Here is a 19,324-nt window from a genome sequence, read left to right on the forward strand (position 1 = left end):
CTTTAGCACGAAGACGGGTTCCCCATTTGGCATGCGGGACGGTGATGTTAAACATAGTATTCACATACATAATGTTTGTTTTCACATACCCAGAGCGTGTCCGATTCCTGAGCATGTGTGCAAATAAGAAGAGTGAGGATCAGTGCTCTCGGGTCAGACGAGGTTTCAGCTGTGGAAGAATTTCAAAGATGACATTTTAAGTTTAAGAATTGGTTAACATCAATGTTGAGTGATGTTACTTGTTACATTACAAGATCATTGCCATTAACTTGTTACATTACAGCATTACCTACCAAGAAAAGTAACCAGTTAGAGTACTACTGCGTTACCAGAAAGGTAACACCTTTGTGATCCCTGGCCTTGTGCATGTTGGTCAGGGTCTGAATTGCAGTTCCTGTTATAGATGCACCGATGTGGATTTTTTTTCAACCGAAACAAAATAATTTCATGGCCGATAACTGATAATTTCACATTTTTGTATTTTAAAAAGAAGTGTATAACCTGTAGTTTTTGTACACCTGAGGGTAAGAAAGGCTGAGACGTGATGAGACTGTGGCTGATTCAATATTCCATAGCTCTGACCGAACCAAATCAAACTGACATCACTATATACACAACAAAAACAAAGAATAGGTCTGACTCTCTCATACCTGCCGACATTAGGCTGTGAAAAGAGGGAGATTTTCGGGGGTATTGTCAAATGACTGACTGTTAAAGTCCCACAGTAAAATCTGTCCATTTCCAGCACTGACAGTTTTTCATGAGTTTTAATAGGATACCCTGCCTTCTTGTTTTTGGGGACTAAGCCCATCCTAAGGTTAAACCCTAAAACCGCCCATGAACAGAATGAATCAGAACCCAGGTGATGTCCAGGATGTGTGGGGTCTCTCCTGATGTCAGAGGCCTGTTTGTAGAGACAGCTCAAGTGGACATCTCTCAGGTTTAGAGGTGGGGAGCTGACAGTCCGCTGAGCCATTTTAATCATCTGCTGCAGGTCCTTCCTGTCTGCAGTGGTCCAGCGAGAGTGCCAGACTGTAAGGCAGTACGTCAGGACTCTCAGGGGTAGAAGTTGATCAGCAGTTTTTCATAGTCTGTTGAGCCTCAGCATCCTCAGGAAAAAACAGGCACTGCTGAGCCTTCTTGATCAGACAGGAGGTGTTCAGTTTCTGTGTCATGTCCAGGGATATGTGGACTCCCAGGAACTTGAAACTGGTCACGTGCTCCACCTCCTCCCCACTGATGCACAGTCCAGTGTGATGTGTTAGCCATATTTGGCTCAGCCCACCCAAAAATATTTTGTAACCCAGTTGCGCAGGGCTGTACCAGCATGCTACAAAAAAACATCTCTGTGTGATTGATGACAGATTACTGTAGTAGCACCTGTATGATGCAGCTTTGTGATGTGTGTGTGTCAGACAGAGTAGCTTGTGTGTGTGACGTGAGGGTTTGTGTGTGAGGTGAATCTGTGGCGCGTCGCTATTCTGCTCGGTAGTTGTTATCTATCGTACGTTGGCGGAACAGCGCCTAGATGTGGATGATAAATGTGACCCATGACCAGATTATCATAGTTTATAAAGTGTAGCCAGCGACGATTCAGACATTTTAATACACCTCAGGTAGGAATGTATAACACAAACCTGCTGATGCACATTCAACCCACACTGGACCCCAGAATCCTGTCTGTAGTGGAGTTCATAACCTTTACTGATGAACCAGAGAATAACATTGGGCTTCAGGATCAGAAAATCCACCTGTGTCCCAGTGGACCTGTTAACCTCAGAATTAACCTTGTGTGCAGATGTAAGAATTTAGTGTTTCAGATTTGAACATTCTGTGAATGATTGCAGATGACTTCTTCTGTTGATTTACAGAACTAATTTTATCAGTAAATGAGGTCCAGGCAGTTGACTAAATTTGTTTTAGCTATAAGTGATGCAATTCAAGGACAGACGCAGATAACATCTATCCTGACTGGTTGGTTTTTTGCCAGTGGGAATATGGCCCAGATCCACCTCTAGTGTGGATCTTAATGTGGTCTGTAAAGAAACATATTTTGAATTTAGATTGCTTGAAACGTCTGTATTTTGCAGCAGGGTACAAAATGAGCAGCATCCACCTGCCAAATGTTGGTGAAATATTGGGGTGTAACAATCCATCGATCTGGATCGATACATCGATTCAATGATCAACGGTCGAGTATCATAGATGCAAAGAGAAAACATCAATCCATATCTTCATCTTCAGGATACGCTTTTATTTCAAAATTCTGTTTCACTGTCAACAACAGCAGGCAGATGGCGAGCAGCCAAGAGAAAGATGATGAGAATATCGTTATTTACTCTGGAATAAATCAGTAGAGTGGAAATATTTTTGATAATTTAGAGAAAATATGAGCAAACAGAACACATGGTGTACGTAAACAATGACCATATGAGATAAAACACGATATATCTACCTGGACGACGTCTCACTCCGCTAACTTCTCACTGCAGTAACATCAGCTGTTGTTTCAACAGTGATCGGCTGAAAAAACGTGCACGCAGGCTGAAATCCAATCGAGCTGTTCTGTCGGGAGACAGGGAGAATAAAAACAACAGTGAGGAAGAAAAATATTGATGTCACATTTTATTTGTTAAGCTAGAAGTAGAGAAAAAAAAGTCTGCTAGCCGCTAGGCTAATTTATGCAATGTAAACATGTTCAGCAAGTTTCTTTTGGAGTGCGTGACACAAGTGTGTTTTGAAAACGACCGCGGACTGTCACCTGCTCAACGCATCAGTACCTTCGGATGCCATGACAGTAATAGATTATAATGTCAAAATATCATTTACAGACCGATTTAACAGACGATCACTGCTGCCCGACCCGCAGGTCCATTTGCGGGTCCTGCGGGAGCAAAGATCCGGTCGCCGCTCTGCAAAATTCTGCAATACAATTAGGTCCAAAAAAAAACCCCTCTCCTGTGAAGACCCTGCATGATCATCCATGCTGACCTCTGGTCCACTGTCTCCTCCCTGACCCTGCTCTTTCTATTGTGGCAATAAAGATTAAACAAATGTATGCAAAGCAATAGTGAGCACATTAGTTTTCAAATTAACTAGCTTAACTTGATATATTGGCATCTATGTCATCAATTAGCTAACATGCAACACCATTACACAACTTACATGGGTTGTTTGGAACAAACTGTGCAAGGTTTTTTGCTTCTTGCTGGCTGGTTTGCTGAACATAGGTAACCCCCCCGCGAATGAATATTCTCACTATATTACTCAGCTGGGTTTGATACTGTCATTTAACAATCATGTTGTTTTATGGCTGCTGGGAGAAGTTTATCTTCAGGGTTTTAAGACACATAGTCTTGATGTTTTAGGAAACAGATGATTGTTTGGGTTAAAATGATGAGAGAAAGATTTCTTCCAGAAAGGTCTCTCTGACAGAAAGTCCTGAAGGTGAACTTATCTCATGTGCTCTTAGCTGTGTGTTAGTGGAGTCAGTTTACAGTCAACTTTACTGCACTATTTATTCATGTGTTGTTTTTATCTTTTATGACCAAAAGTAGGAAATAAAGAGGTGGTGGCTTCCTCTGTGACAGACTGTGTTAAATGATCATACAATGTCATATTGATCACAGGCCCCTGAATTCCATCGAATCAAAATTGTATCATGGCAGACTTTATAATAACTGGCAAATATGGTATTGTTGTCCAAAGAATCATTGTGATATCGTTTCGTGATTAAACCAGTGCTTTACACTCCTATAAAGTGTGCAGTTGGTTGGAAGATCTTCAGTCACCAGCCAAACAAGGAGAACAGTATGGTCAGTGGTCGAATTGAGGGGGATGCCATCCCCTTTGTTAGAAAATTGACCAAAAAGCATCCCCCTTGTTAATCTAGAATCTGTGTGTGCAGGCACGGACGTAATTTGAAGGGGGGACACGGGACATGTCCCCCGCACTTCCCGTATCTGTGCCCTCCATCCCCCGCACTTTTTACAGCCGTTAAAACCGTTCAGTTCGTTTTTTAACATGTGGTAATGTGTTTTTCCAAGTTTTTAAACGCACCATGAGTAGGGGCGCCAGGCGGCAGACACACGCTGTCATGTTGTTATCAACCGCACACAGACGGTGCGATTGCCTCTGGGCAGTACCTCTGTGTTAACTATGTTCAGCAAACCAGCCAGCAAGAAGCAAAATACCTTGCACAGTTTCTTCCAAACAGACCGTATAAGTTGAGTAATGCTGTTGCATGTAGATAATGTTAGCTAATTGATGACTAATTAATAGATGCCAGTATATCAAGTTAAGCTAGTTAATAAGAACACTAATGTTATTGTTATCTATGTTAAATCGCTTGCTAGGAAAGAACCCACTCCTCCTTAAAAAGAACTTGTGCTCACTGTTGCTTTGCACACATTTGTTTAATCTTTATTGCCACAATAGAAAGAGCAGGGTCAGGGAGGAGACAGTGGACCAGAGGTCAGCATGGATGATCATGCAGGGTCTTCACAGGAGAGGGGTTTTTTCGGACCTAATGGTATTGCAGAGTTTTGCAGAGCGGCGACCAGATCTTTACTCTCAAACCACAAAAAAATGTAATGGCACAACAGTCTCCTTCAGTACATTATTCTGTGCTTTCTTTTGATTTTCACATTGGCTAGTCATCCTGTTTAATTTGTCTTCTGATTAAATCGGAACCGTTGAAACAAGTTGTAGGAAGCCTCTGCAAGTAATTGGTTGCTGGCAGACACTCTGTGCTGCAATAAAATGGTTAATCAGCAGTGCCGTGCACTGTAGAGCCGATGCGCTGCTGGTTCTGCCAGCCTGGATAAAATATAATATCTATAGCCTTACTGTTGTGTACAGCCTTTATAGACTGAGCTGAGTAGTGATGCGCGGGTCAACCCGTAACCCACGGGACCTGCAAATGGACCTGCGGGTCGGGCAGCAGTGATCGTCTGTTAAATCGGTCTGAAATAATGATATTTTGACATTATTATTATAATCTATTAATCTATAATCTATTACTGTCATGGCATCCGAAGGTACTGATGCGTTGAGCAGGTGACAGTCCGCGGTTGTTTTCAAAACACACTTGTGTCACGCACTCCAAAAGAAACTTGTTGAAACTTTAAACAATAATTTATTGTACAAAAAGGGGGAAACAAACGTTGACAAAAACGGTTCCATAATTCATATTAAATTCAAAAGATAACAAAAACACAGCTACAAGTTAGAGGGAATAGTGATAAAGTGGTAAAACTTGGCATTGATCCACAGCCTCAGACGGATGTGCTCAAGCGTGCCGTGCGCACAAGCTTCATTGGTAGGCTATACTATATTTTCACATTTTTAACAATGCAATTCAAAAGTTTTGATTTTTATTGATGGCCTACATTTACCAACAACAAAAAGACTACATTTAGCACCAACAAAAATATGTAAAAATTAAAAATAAATAAATAAAAAATAAGTAAATAAAAAAACGAATATCTAATACCAAATTTTCATAACGAATACCTACCCATAGAAATGAATATCCGAATATCCGAATATTTGGGTACAGCCCTACTGCATTATTTGTGTTTTTTAAAGGCAGCAGGTATAGGTCATGCCATTTTTCTTTATCTTGATTAATTTTGCACATCTGTGGTGTCATATTTGATTATGTGTGCATGCAAAAAATCAAAGCTACATTGCATCCCCCTTGTTAAAAATTAACAATTCGACCACTGAGTATGGTAATCTATTGGGTGGTTGGTAGTAATTGAACATTAACTGGACATTTACAAAGTTAATTTTGTACCCGGTTTTGCAGCTGACAATTAGATTGTAAAGCACAGGGTGCATCTGCACATCTGATTCACCCTCAGTCAGAAGGAATACACTGGTCATCCAGGGACTAAGCTCAACAATGGTCTTCATTTACCACAACCAGGAAGAAACAGCAGCCTTTAGAATACTTGAATTACACACAGAAGCCCAGGTAAGATGAGCTGTGAATATCAGGACACTGTATATGTGTGTGTGTGTGTGTGTGTGTGTGTGTGTGTGTGTGTGAGAGAGAGAGTGAGAAAGAGAGAGAGAGAGAGTGGTTTCTGTAATAGCAAGAAATAATATAACAAAGTTTAATGTACACAAAATACCAGATTATAAGGAAGATAGTAAAAACCCTCGTACATGCAGGCTTACTGCTCCACACTCACATGAACATTACAGGTGTGCAGACATTATAAAGAAGGAAATTAAATGCAAAACTGGAACGTTCCCAGAGGTGGAGGGCACATGTGCTCCTAGTGAAAAAATTTAGGAGCACAGAAAGAAATTTAAATAACACATTTAACAGGGAAACAACAAAATACAAAGGCTCCTCTGGAACCACCCTCTCCTCCATCGTGTGTGGTAAGGGCCCAGCAGCTGAAATGGGCAGCACCAACATCATTTGCACCAACTCCAGGATGTTCTAGTGGAAATAAGATGGGTCTTACTTATCTAAACCAACTTGTCCCTGAAATTGTGGCTGACCAGGATTTTCAGTCCCTGCCACTCATCCTGGACAGCAGCCAGGTCACACCCCGACCTGCAGGATTGAACAGAGAGCGTGAGTTAGCAAATACCCAAACATAACATTGTCTCGTGGTGAAACCCTTAAAGTGTCCCTGGCTGACAGCTCTGTGCTGGGCTCTGTGTGTGTGTGTGTGTGTGTGTGTGTGTGTGTGTGTGTGCAGTCAGTTTCAATTTCATTGCCATTAATGTTAGCAGGTTGTTTTACTTTACTCTTTAGGTGACTGTAGTTTAAATAAAGATCTCAAAACACATCTTTTAAAAATTCCTTGATGCTTACGCTGGGCGGGCGGAGTGGCTTGCAGTACACTGGCTGAAACCCTGACATTATTGGTAAACATTTGCTGATACATTCAGAATTTAAGTTCAGCATTATAGCAAATAAGTAATTAAACAGTGTTTTCTCATTAAACTGATAAACAATAGGCAGCATTACATTTCAGGAGTAAACACAGAGTGCTTTTTAATGGATGTGAATAACCCCGTTTATGATCGGGTTTATGGAGTATCCTGTTTATGTGTTTGAGCATGGAAACACCATGTTCCTTTTATGAGAAACCTGACTAGGCCAGCTGGAGTACTCCGAAAGTAATCGGGATGTATACAGGGAATATGAATAACCTGATTTCTGTGTAGTCATGTTAACACCATGTCCCAAATATGATCATAACCAGGATAAACGTCTTTAACAGGTTATTCATGTTCATGTAATTGCACTCATAGTTGCTGTTGCAAATAAGAGCACGAACATAACTTAAAGGGAAAAAGTTTAAGGAAAAGACACAATGACAAAGACATAAATAAACAGAATAAATAACTATAAATACAGGAAAAGGGAAGATACAATAAAAGATCCTAGTTAAAAGCAAATATTGTTATAACGTTGTAAATTTTTTAGCCTAGTTCAGACCAATGATTTGTGGCGAGACGAGTTGAAACTATTTACAATGCCCCATTCTGCAACATTGTAAAAAGCTTCCAGGAAGTGACCACCATGAGATGGTGTATCATCTCTAGTCAACAACTCTCTGTACCTCTGATCTGTAACGTTGACAGGAAGTGACCACCATGAGATGGTGTATCATCTCTAGTCAACAACTCTCTGTACTTCTGATCTGTAACGTTGACAGGAAGTGACCACCATGAGACGGCGTATCATCTCTAGTCAACAACTCTCTGTACCTCCGTTCTGATTTGCAGCTTTTCAGACTTATTTTGTGGCTGAATATAATTTGTAGCTTCTTAAAATCTGAATGAGGATAGTGATAGTAAGATACTGGCTACAGTGATGAAACAAAACCAGCATCAGATGGACTGTATTCATAATCAATACACCGCAATAAATAACCAGCGCCAATTCATCAGTCAATGAGAATGTGTGTGTATGGGCGGGACATAAGCACATACAGCGAGCAGCAGCAGTGACCCATAGGGCTGTCAATGAATATTCTAAATTCGAATTTAAATTCGAATTTGAAAACAAAATGGACCTTCGAATGTGAAATTGATATTCGATTGTGGAGGGAAGAAAACCCCCCACCACCACAGCTGTCCTCTTTGCGAGTGGGAGGTGGAAGCGGCCACGGAGCTGCGCGGCATGGCGCAGCCGGTGTGGATAACACAATCAGTTAACATGGGCGCCGAAAGGAAACTGGCTTCGCTTCAAGGCTATTCACAGCGCTTCAGCGGGCGGTGTGGCCTGACGGGTCAGAGAGGGGGGGCGAGTGAGAGGTCCGCGGTCGTTTATAACGTAATGTTATAGATAATTGTTTTATGTGTTTTAATGTGTAGGTATGTAAATGTTTTCAAAGACGTTTATGTTGAAATAAAAATACACATAATAATAATGTGAAATGCGACATAATGCGAAAAAAAAAATTTGAATGGTTCGAACCTATGAGTTATTTTTAGAAGGAATATTCAAACGTCATTTTTGAGCAATTTTGACAGCCCTAGTGACCCACCGTCTGACACCGGCACACCATGAGGACGGAAACAGAGGGCTCGGCGGGGACAGAGCACCTGCTGCAGCAAGCCAACACACCGTCTGCAGTCATTTTGACCTGACCAGTGGACTTCACTGCAAGCTGATTGGCTGTTGAAACAGATGACGTGCTTTAAAACCAGCCGCTGGCCATTTGACCAGCTGAGTGTCATGTCACACCATCTCTTTAATCTTGTTGTGAATCTCTGGTTTGAACTAGGGTTAAAAGTTGTAACTAAGATGCAGAACTTCAAACAGGAGGCTGGAGGCGAGTGACCTGAATGCAGCATCACAGGGCTTTAGTTGTGGAGTGAAACACAATGATCTGTAAGGGACATGAGCTGATACTAATGACAATGTCATCCTACCCAACTATCAGAATATGACTCATAATGACATGGTGTCCAGTGTAGCACAGGTGAACTGCTGTATCCTAATAAAAATGAAAAGTGAAACAGCCAAGAATCAACTCAAATACCAGAGTCAGAAGAACTCAAACCCCACACAGTGACACTTATACCTAAATGCTGTCAAACTTTTGATAAGAGAGAACCTTCTTTTAATGAGGATGACAAATTATAGATTCATGTGACAAATGCCCTCGCCTCCCCTCATAGGATCCATCGTCACACAACAGCAGGCACATGACCGCAACTCAGAGTAACGAAAGCCTACATTTCTCAGCAGCGGACCGCAAACGTTTCAGAGCCGCGGAGGAGATTACAAAATAACCGAGCCTCTCTCTCTCTCTCTCTGACCCTTACACTTGGTTTCCTGGGCGACGTGAGGTGGTTGTTCAGGTTGTCCTCTTTGGTCTGCGGTCAGTCAGAGTCTTTGTTCCAGCCGTGTGTGTTTGTTGATGTGTTAAGAGTCCAGAGGCAACTTTACAGCACTTCACTTCATTTTATCAGAATGCGTCTCACTACAGAGGAGAAAATCGAGCTGGGACTCAAAGCGCAGGGATCGATCAATCCTGCATTCGGGGTAAGTGTAGTGTCATCTTAATTCTGTCTTTAGTTTCAAATCCAAGTGTCAAACACTGAGTGAGGGTTTGAGATACAGTCTTGTGCAAATATTTTTATTATGAAAACTATAATTTAAAAATTGATTGTTATATTTGCCTTTACGTACAGATGAAGGGAGAGGTTCAGGGTTATTTTCTTTCTTTACAGCAGTAAGAGTTAAATGTAAGCCACTGTGGAATGTGAAATGACATAAGTGAGAATGTGTTCCACAAAAGACGGGATATTTCAGCCGAATCGATTGCATGGTTTCAAAGTACGTGGCAAATATCAGTGTGAGTGTAGCTGATCAAAGAGCTCCAAGCTTAAACTAGAAATACTCTTCTATAAAACTACGACACAGAAACTGACTGAAGGATACTGGAGCGTGTGGGTGTGTGTGGTTTGTGTGTGTGTGGTGTAAAGGTCTGGCTGCATGGGGTGTGCAAGTGTACACAGCTGAGCTCAGCGTAGATGTTTTTTTCTCCCCATCCCAATTAACTGAAGAATTTAGAAAAATGGGAACAGGAAACAAACAGCGGCTGCAGATGGGTGAACACATCAGTCTGTCAACATCTGCAGAATGATACAGGCAAAGACACGAGGCCTCATTTATTATTACTGTCCTTTACATTACACACCTTTACAAAAGCTCAATGAGAGACTATAAAAGAATTCAAAGCTGCTGAACCTGGATTTGTACATTAAATATATCAGTGGAGCTCTCTTTCTTTCTTTAGACTTTCAGCGTGTGAATATATTTCACAAGAATCTCTTGAGACTCTTTTTGTCTCTTTACACCAGTTGGACTCACATGTCAGTATGTTGACCACGAGGTGCGTCTGAAACTTAGGCAACTTTTCGGAGAGGCTGGTTGTTTATAGATTATTTGGTGGTCAGGGTGTTTCAAAATATAGATACGTACAGTATATTAAAATCTCTTAGACACAGTGGGGGTGGCAGTAGCTCAGTCCATAGGGACTTGGGTTGGGAACCGGAGGGTCGCCTGCTCAAGTCCCCGTCCGGACCAAATATGTGCATGTACTTAGTGCATGTATAGGTCCTGTGTGTGCATGTGTGTGTTCGGACCTGTGTGTAATTGACAAGAGTGAAAAAATTGAATTTCTTTTATAAAAATAAATAAATAAAGGTATCTAAGAGATTTTTCCTGGATTGCCTGATTAGGCAACTGGTAAAAAAGAATTTGAATATAAGGCTCAAGACTAACAGTGTCCTGTCATCCTAGGGACAACATATCACAATAAAAAAATGTGTTTGGGATGAACACAGTTCTTCCCCAGGGATGCCTTCAAGATGAAAGGGAACATCATGCATGTAGTTACGTGTAACTATCAGTTAGCAAATGACAAACTGAAACCAGCGCTGATTCATTAAAATCTGAAAGGATGCATTATGCAGTGAAGTTGCTATCAATCAGGTGTGTGAATCACCAGAGGCCCCAGGACATGACATCACAACACTTTAATCACAATATTACTGCGATTTTAAATGTGTTGCAATATGCTAAGTATTCGGTAAAATATATTGTAATTTATTACCTTTTTTCAACTGCACATTGTCTCCAAAGGAAAACTATGTCAACTTTTGTTTTATCCAGTAAGACAAAGTTTTCAGTCTGTTCATCTGACTTTAATCATTTTCATGCAGAAAAATTCATCCTATGGACTGAAAAAGCAATTAATCATAGTAATTCTAGTAGGGTACCTAAAGTTAAATTTGTATTTTTAATATTAATAATTTTTATATTAAGAATTTGATACTTGACACTGTGTAATGATACGATAGTGATGCACAAAAATATCTCGATACTATGCTGTATTGATTTTTTATAGCCTGTACTTTCACTCACTTACTAGTGAAGAAGTCCATGTATGAGTAGAAGTTACACCATTTTCGACATGCAAGAATGTTTATTGCTTCGTATCTGTGACATACTCTGCCCATGTTCTGATTAATTTACTGAAATTACGATTAAACAAACCGTTAACTTCAGCCTTTGTTATTTGGTAATGATAAATAAATAAATCTATTTGTATAGGGGCAAGTAAGAATGGACTTTGGACAAGTAAATGTTTAAGTCTCTTAAACCCTGTAGGGTAATGATGCTGGCAGATACAGTTATCCTACAGAAGATTACATTGAGTCCATATTAAGTGCCTTTTTAATATTATCTGCAGTTTTTAGACCAAAAAACATCAAACACATACAGCATGTGAGATTATTAATAATGCAGATAACTGGTATAAACTATGATGAAATGGAGGCAGATAAGGATTCATGTAGAGACCAAACTATCTCTGCAGTAGGGCTGCCACAATTAGTCGACTAATCGATGACTAATCGACTATTAAAATATTCGTTGACTATTTTAGTAGTCGACTAATCGGTTTGAGTCATTTTTCATAGAAAAGTACTATAAAAGTACCCCAAAATACTCTTACTGCAGCTTCTTACGTTCAGATATTGGCAGCTTTACACACTCTCCCGTGACAGTGAACTAAAACCCTTTGGTGTGAGTATGTAACAAGACATTAGATGACGTAATTTTGGGGTTTGGGCGAGACAGACCGACATTTTTCAACATTTTAACACATTTTTCAATGAAATGATTAGTCGACTAATCGGAGAAATAATCGACAGATTAGTTGACAATGAAAATAATCATTAGTGGCAGCCCTACTCTGCAGCAGCAGTCATGTTTTCTACAGTATATCTCATTGTCCTCATGTTGTTCCATACATACAGATGCCTTGGTTGTAACATTGTGACTGTAAATGGATGCTCTCATTCACCTGGTGCGCACAGTGTCTCAGTGCAGAGGAATGGAATGGGACAGTAAATGTGTTTTTGGCATTTTTCTTGTCTGATTACAAGAGAGCTTTTGTTTGTGAGGTCGACTTTAAGTGTAGTAGAAGCCAATTCAGGGTTTCAGGTATCGACACAGGATAGAGGCTAAACTCCAAAAACAAAGGCTGGCGTCATGTGAAAGAAAACGTCTAACTCTCTGTGTGGCTCACATCTCTCATTACTTTTAGTGAGTACTTTAGTGTTCTCTCGATGCTTGAACACTGTCATGGTACAGTAACTCTGACCCTTGGTCCCCTCACTGGTGGTGGTTTTAATTTTTTACCCATTTTAGATTTAGGTTAGATCTAGAAAGATTTAGGGTCTGGCTATGATTAATGAAAATGGCTGAACTCGAGGGGCGGCACCAAGCATGCATTTGAAAATATCACTGCACGCAATTGGGTAACACTACAACCAATCAGAACAATACTTAGCGCTTAGCTACCAGTGGAGCTAACTGGTAGATTAGACTCTTGCCGTATCTGGTCGGCAAAACAGTAAAAATGTCCTTCTTGCAAAGCAAAGATTCGAGCGCCGTCTTCTGTTCCTCGTTTAGAGAAAAAGCCAAGTCTAACTCGTTCATTGTAGCGGCCAAAGCCGTTTCAAACAACTGGTGTTCATACGTAGCCATCTTGCAGTGTTTACTGACTGATTCCGGACTTCGTCATCGCAGCGCTGTCGTCATCTGTTTAGCTCGCCTCTGGCCTGCCTATATCAGATACACAGATGTGATTGGTGCAGCTTGGCTCCAACGGCATGGGTAATGAGCATCATTACTGATTGCCAGAGTGACTCGCTGAGCAAATTCAAATTGTGCTCTCGTGAGAACTCTGGATTTCCAGGGTAGGTTTTAGTCGTAAATGATTAGGTGACATGATCACCAGACATTTTACAGATACACACGATTACCTGTACACAAACCTTTGTAGATCTTCAGGACGCTGTGCCTCTCACTGCACTGCTTCCTTGTATTTCCTGCATCCCGCGAAAACGGTCTGTGTAATTTACTCCATCCCCTGGCCCTCGCCTCCCGCCGAGCCCACTCCGCTGTGATTGGTCACACTCCTGAGGGCTTCCGAAGGGCTGCCGAGCGCTGCCGGCATGCAAGTAAGTCTGGCATGCATTAACGTCACATGGACTACACTGTTTTAAAAAAGACTGTAAAACAGAGCGTGCAGAGCCATCCAAAACAGCTTGCAGGGCTCACTTCCAAATGCACGAACCTCATTATTTGACACGTTGGCATCGTTTAACACGAGTATGCAACATTGTAACAACATTTATAGGTCAGAAAAGAGGAAGAGCATAATAGTTCTCCTTTAATAGAAGGTGATGCATTCATGGACAGTAAAGTCCTGTATCCTAAACCAAACAGCAAAGTCATTACGTTACCCTGCTAAAAAATAATCCTCAGGGAAACACTGACACCATGTATTTGCGCATGTTTGTATGTGAGTGTGGAAATCAGTAAATACAAACTGAGTCACCTGCCAGTCTCCCAGAGAGTCACAGACACAACAGCTCAGTTTGTTTCACTTGTTTCCTCAAACAGGTTTTAAGCTTCTGTTGGAGTTGGGAAAGATGTAGGTCAGTTTGCCAGAACTAAAATGAGCTTGGGTCTGAACTGGCTGGATTTGGGTTGCTGTTAGTCTCCCTCTGGCGAGGTCGTCTGTAGTGGTGGGGAGTGAGGCTAAAGACACACTAATTTGAGGCTCTGGCTAACATTAGCTTACGTTACATAAATGTGAACTTGATGCCGCAGCCATGACCTTTTAGCTCCAGTTGGCAGTAAGCTAAACTATTAGCATCATTTTCATTCATCATTTTCGTTTATTGCCAGACTCTCTTTTTGACTCTTTTTTTTTATTAGTCTATCTTCCTTTTTTTGCGCTGCCTTGCAGTTTAGGCAGTTTGGACGTGCACGTACATCTGCATCTGTTAAACAGCCAATAGGAGCGCTCTCTCTCTGAAATGGCCTGTGATTAGCCAAAGTCTCCTGTGACAGGTTAGATTTTCCAAGATCTGAAAACAGAAGCCAAGAGGAGGAGCAAAAGTCTGGTTTTCTCTCAGACCACCTGAATTACAATATGTTCAAAGTTTATTATGGAACTTTTGCCCAATGCCTCCCCAGAGTTGTAACTACACGTCACGGTGACGCCGACCTGTCTGTCGCTATATACTGACATCATTTCCCTCAGGAGAAATGGAGCTTGTATTTACTTTTAGTTCACAGATAAGAAACAATAAATTGTGAAGACAGTAAAGCCTCCACTAAAATAGCATCTTAAGTCTTGTGTGTGATTTATCCTTCAGGGATTTATACTTCAGGATTTATCCAGGTTTCAAATGAGAAGAGGGAAAGATCGCCGGCTGCTAGGCTAATCAATACAATGTAAAATGCCATAGGCTTGTGCTAATAACGTTAGCATGTTGTATTTGTTTGGAAAACGTGTGTAGCATAAGACAGTTGTTTTGTCGGTGAACTCTGTGAGTTGTAATGGAGCCACATTGTGTACTGTTACCTTTGTTAAATGTTGCTGTTGTTCCTGGTTTTATATGAGAAGAGGAAAAGATCGCTAGTTGTTAGGCTAATTTATACAATGTAAAATGCCATTGGCTTGTGCTAATAACGTTAGTATGTTGTATTGGTGGGGGAAATGTGTCCAGATTAACACAAGTGTTTGTCTGTGAATGCTGCGATTTATAGTGAAGCTGATTTGTGTACTTGTTTTTAAAACTGTCTCTATTAAGCCATGTTTAATGTGTGTTTTGGTAAACTCACAACGGCATAGGCAACGTGCGTAGGGTCAACGCACAATCATAAATCCCCTTTGAGAGTTCGGGTGTGAACTCCCTGACTCAAGAAAAACACTTCAGGTACAGGCTGCTGGAAACCAGTCACATGAAACTATAATCAACTCATCTGCTTATGTAAATATTAATTTTGAAAAATAAGAAAATAGGAAACACAAGGTAACGGCCTGGTGATGGAATAAGACAACTTTTTTTGGCCTCTGGATTAAAATGTGAAAACCTAAGAAGGTAACAAAGTGCAGTTTCCCTTTTTTTTTACTTTAATTCAACCTACCACTGAAACTAATACTGTATTTTTACTTTATACTTGCAATTAGCTGTTGGCAAAATGTATATTAACTCACTCTAATAACCATATTTCTACATAAAGCCCATCTCTGCACGGGACCACATGTATTATATGCTATAAATTCATACTTACCTGCAATGCTTGAATAAGAAAAAGATGATTTGTCTAAAAATGTGGCTTCAGTTTGGTTGAAAATGATCAAGAAAAGGTTTTAAGAAGTATCAAATTTAACTGTCTTATACCTGTAGACACCCTGTATTCTCTGTTGTTCTGTTGCTTTGCAAAATAGTTCATTTTTTGACGATAAAATCCTTCAAATTTAAATCCTAACACCACTATATGTTCTAGAGGTGGTTCAGATATCTTGCTGTATGACTGAACAGTAATCTCTGTTTGAATCAGCATGCAAATTCACAGATGCTGCCAACAGAGAGGATCAGTCATCCAGAACAAAACACGTTTCTTCCTGCCGCTTCACATCGTCATCAAACTAGTTCTTTAGTCTTCTTCAGTATGTTTTACTGTCACTTACTAACAGAGCCTCTTTAAGATCATCCATGCAGCCAGCAAACTGATTGGTCCTCCCACACTCAGTTTATCCATCCATATTGTCACAACTGTGACGTGGAAGACACTCATCTCAGCACATGATGCTGAGCATTATATAATCACAGTGGACAGTATCAGTCTATCTACAGAGGGACTGATATTCAAATTGAGTAGTTTTTTTTTTAAATGAATCTAATTTATCTAAAATCTAAAGAGTTCATTGCATTGTTAATGATTGTATTTGCTGAGTCATGATATGTTTTTAAATTTGTTTAATGAGTCACAGCACTTAAGGTTAATGTTAGGGAAAAATTGAGGGCTTGCTTTAATATTGAAAAACAGCATTTATACTGTTTCCTCCAACCTACTGTCCTCTAATAACTCTCACCAAAGTGCTTTTGTTGCCTAGACTTGACCACAGACAGTGGTCAGGCCGTGAAACCGCTCCCCATTTGCAAAGTCTGCAATTTTTATGCTCACCATCAACCTGGTCCTGACCCCCACTAGAGGTCGCTGAAGTTTCATGGGGTGTTGCAAGGCCTGTTTGGTTTTAAGGTGTGGCACGGTAGTGCAGTGGTTAACAATGTCGCGTCACAGCAAGAGGGCTGTTCTCCCCGTGGCAGCGTTCACTGGCTTCCTCCAAAATCCAAAGACATGCACGTTAGGTGGTAACACTAAACTGTCCTTCTCTTCCTCAGTGTCAAAATAGTGGCTGAACTCTGGCCTTTCCATTGACACCTCACTTGAGCCAATAGGAGCTTCCAGTGCTGTTGCTATGGCTTTAGTAGCCAGCAAGGGCCTGTGTTGAAACAAAGGCCTTCCCTTACTTTGTAAGGCCTCATAGCCAATCAGTCGCCAGTGATTGGCCTGATGGCTAATGGATCTTATAACCAATGACACTCCTCACCTTCAGAGGAGTTTTAAACCCATTATGTTCATCACAGACTTGTATAAATGTACAGAAATGTACAGCAATATAGATTTTCTAGAAGTGTTTTTACAAACAGAAAGCTCTTAACTAGACATTTCTGTCCGTTTTGATTAGTTTTTCACTCTTTATGACACATTAAGTTTAGTGTTTTTCCCTATTTTATTTTGACCAGCGTTTGGACAAAACCTCAGAAAAACGTGGCAAATGTTTATTTTCTGTGATACTGTTATTTACTTTGATTCTGGACCATGTGAAGCTTCATGTCAAGGTCTCATAATGTTTTCCAGTTAATACCTCCCAGTCCCAGTCATCTGCAGCATCAAAATATTCAGGCAAAGATACACAAATAAATTATATCAGTGTGGTGAAACTAAATCAATGACAGCAGCTCTTGGAGTGATTCTGACTGGGGGGGAAAAACTTCAGTTACCTTTTAAATGAGACTGTGCATGTACATGTATTAAAGATGAACAGCTCTCAGTTTACTTTGGGAATGCATTGAGTATGCATTGAGGCCTTATAGGCACATTTAGGTCAATTTTCTAGGACCTTGAACTATAAAGAGGCTTTAGTTGGTAGAGATGTGGCAAGACATGAGGAAAGAGAAGGAGGATAAAAGTACATTAATGTTCTCAGCTGTGATCGAACCAGGATTTTGAAATTATGTGATCAGTGTCTGAGACAGTCAGGCTGTTGAGATCACTGTCTCTGTCTCGCACAAATAAAAACAAGAGGTACCCAGAACTCTGTGGGGCCTCTGTCATCAAATGTGTCCGTCACACACTTCCCTCTACTGGTGATGATGTGCACAACATGGCTGTGAATCAAAATGCCTTGTGTTCACTCTCAGTTCTCTCACTCTCAGTTTGTGTTTGTGTCCGACATTATTTAGATTTTTAGGCCCTGATTAATTATTCATATTCGATGGTAGTCTGTTTTTCGCAGCTTTATTTCTGTTAGGTTTATTTCTCATGTCGGCTCAGATTGGAAAGGAGAGTCCAGATCATACTACGACCCGCTGTGGGGAGCTCCGGGTGTTTTCTCTTCTTGGTGTTATTTAAGGCCGGTTCATTAGCCTTCTGTTAGTAGACCCTGTTCAGTGTTGCTTGTTTGGTTACTTATTCAATTTTCTCATAACCAATATGGGTTTTTTTGGGGTTTTTTTTGGGATATGCGGGACCTCTTTTGAATAAAGCCTCTCTGGGGGGGTCATAGCAGTCTCATTTCAGAAGCAGGGTCCCTTTTTGATAATCCACAGCAAATGCTGGTCAAAGTTTTCATAGGGACTGTTTCATCGGTGGAGAGTCGTACCAATGAAAAGAGTTGACAAAGACACCTGTGGATTGTGCACAGTAACAGGGACACTGTTACTGTAAAGACAAGTTGCTGGTGATTTTGTTTTATTATTTTAAAACTTACCAAAATAATTCAGAGGCAATATTTAAAAAAACTCAGACAGAAAGGCAAGACAGCTTTATCTGTACAACACATTTAATACACCAGGGCAATTCAAAGTGCTTTACTGAGCAATGAAATATAAATCACAATAAAGAGTACAGAGAAAAGATATAAAAAGTAGAAATGGTTATAGTAAAAAAAAATCTGTAAAAATAGCAAACCTGTAGACGAGGTACAAAGATAAAACATTAGTTATTTAAAATTAAAAAAGACATGAAGCTACCATCCAGCATGTCTACAAACTGCAAAACCTGAGAATTATTTGTTATTTTTTTTTGTTTAAGTGAATAAACCCTTTGTTTAGACGGAAAAGTAGAAACAGTAGTTCCACCACTGGTTATGAGGACCCCTCCACTTGCTCTCCGTCCTCGGCGGTGTTACTGGTGTGCAGTTAAATAACCACTAGATGGAAGCAGATGGCCATGTAACCACTGAGGCGCATGTCTGTGGACACTGCCTGCTGTGTGAGAGTAAATGTTATGGGAGACAGATACGAGGTGTTTTCTGTTGGTTGAAGTGCTGACTGAAGCCAGAGCGAGTGGCTGCAGCATGTGGCTGCGATCCTCTTTGTGGACCTCAGTGTGAAATATCCTCAGATTCACTGGTGTATGGATTTTATCTTGTGTGTGTGTGTAATATCTGAGACATCCAGTGAGAAGGATAAACATACAAAGTCAACTATCATGGTGAAAAATGTAATCTTTGTAAGACTTTAGTTTCAGGTGTTACAGTGGAGAATGTCTTTGACCAGTAGTCATTTTTAGAAGTTTCCTGTGAGTATAACATCAGAGATGAGTTTTACTGGTATTTTTAAGGACAATTTGATATGATTCTCTGTCTCTATTATGTCGTTTTCAAATGTAAGCAATCAT

General features: G+C 40.5%; 1 protein-coding gene across 1 annotated transcript in view; it reads left to right on the forward strand.

Annotated features, from left to right (window-relative positions):
* The first annotated feature begins 9,246 nt into the window (after positions 1-9,246).
* Positions 9,247-19,324, forward strand: part of LOC117261815 (solute carrier family 23 member 2) — an 83,682-nt gene continuing 73,604 nt past the window's right edge. Inside the window, exon 1 of the mRNA XM_033634332.2 lies at positions 9,247-9,526. Coding sequence (XP_033490223.1) covers positions 9,455-9,526 — 72 coding nt within the window. The 5' untranslated portion in view covers positions 9,247-9,454. The remainder of the gene's footprint in view (positions 9,527-19,324) is intronic.

The sequence above is a fragment of the Epinephelus lanceolatus genome, chromosome 5 (assembly GCF_041903045.1).
Source record: "Epinephelus lanceolatus isolate andai-2023 chromosome 5, ASM4190304v1, whole genome shotgun sequence".
In the NCBI taxonomy this organism is placed as follows: domain Eukaryota; kingdom Metazoa; phylum Chordata; class Actinopteri; order Perciformes; family Serranidae; genus Epinephelus; species Epinephelus lanceolatus.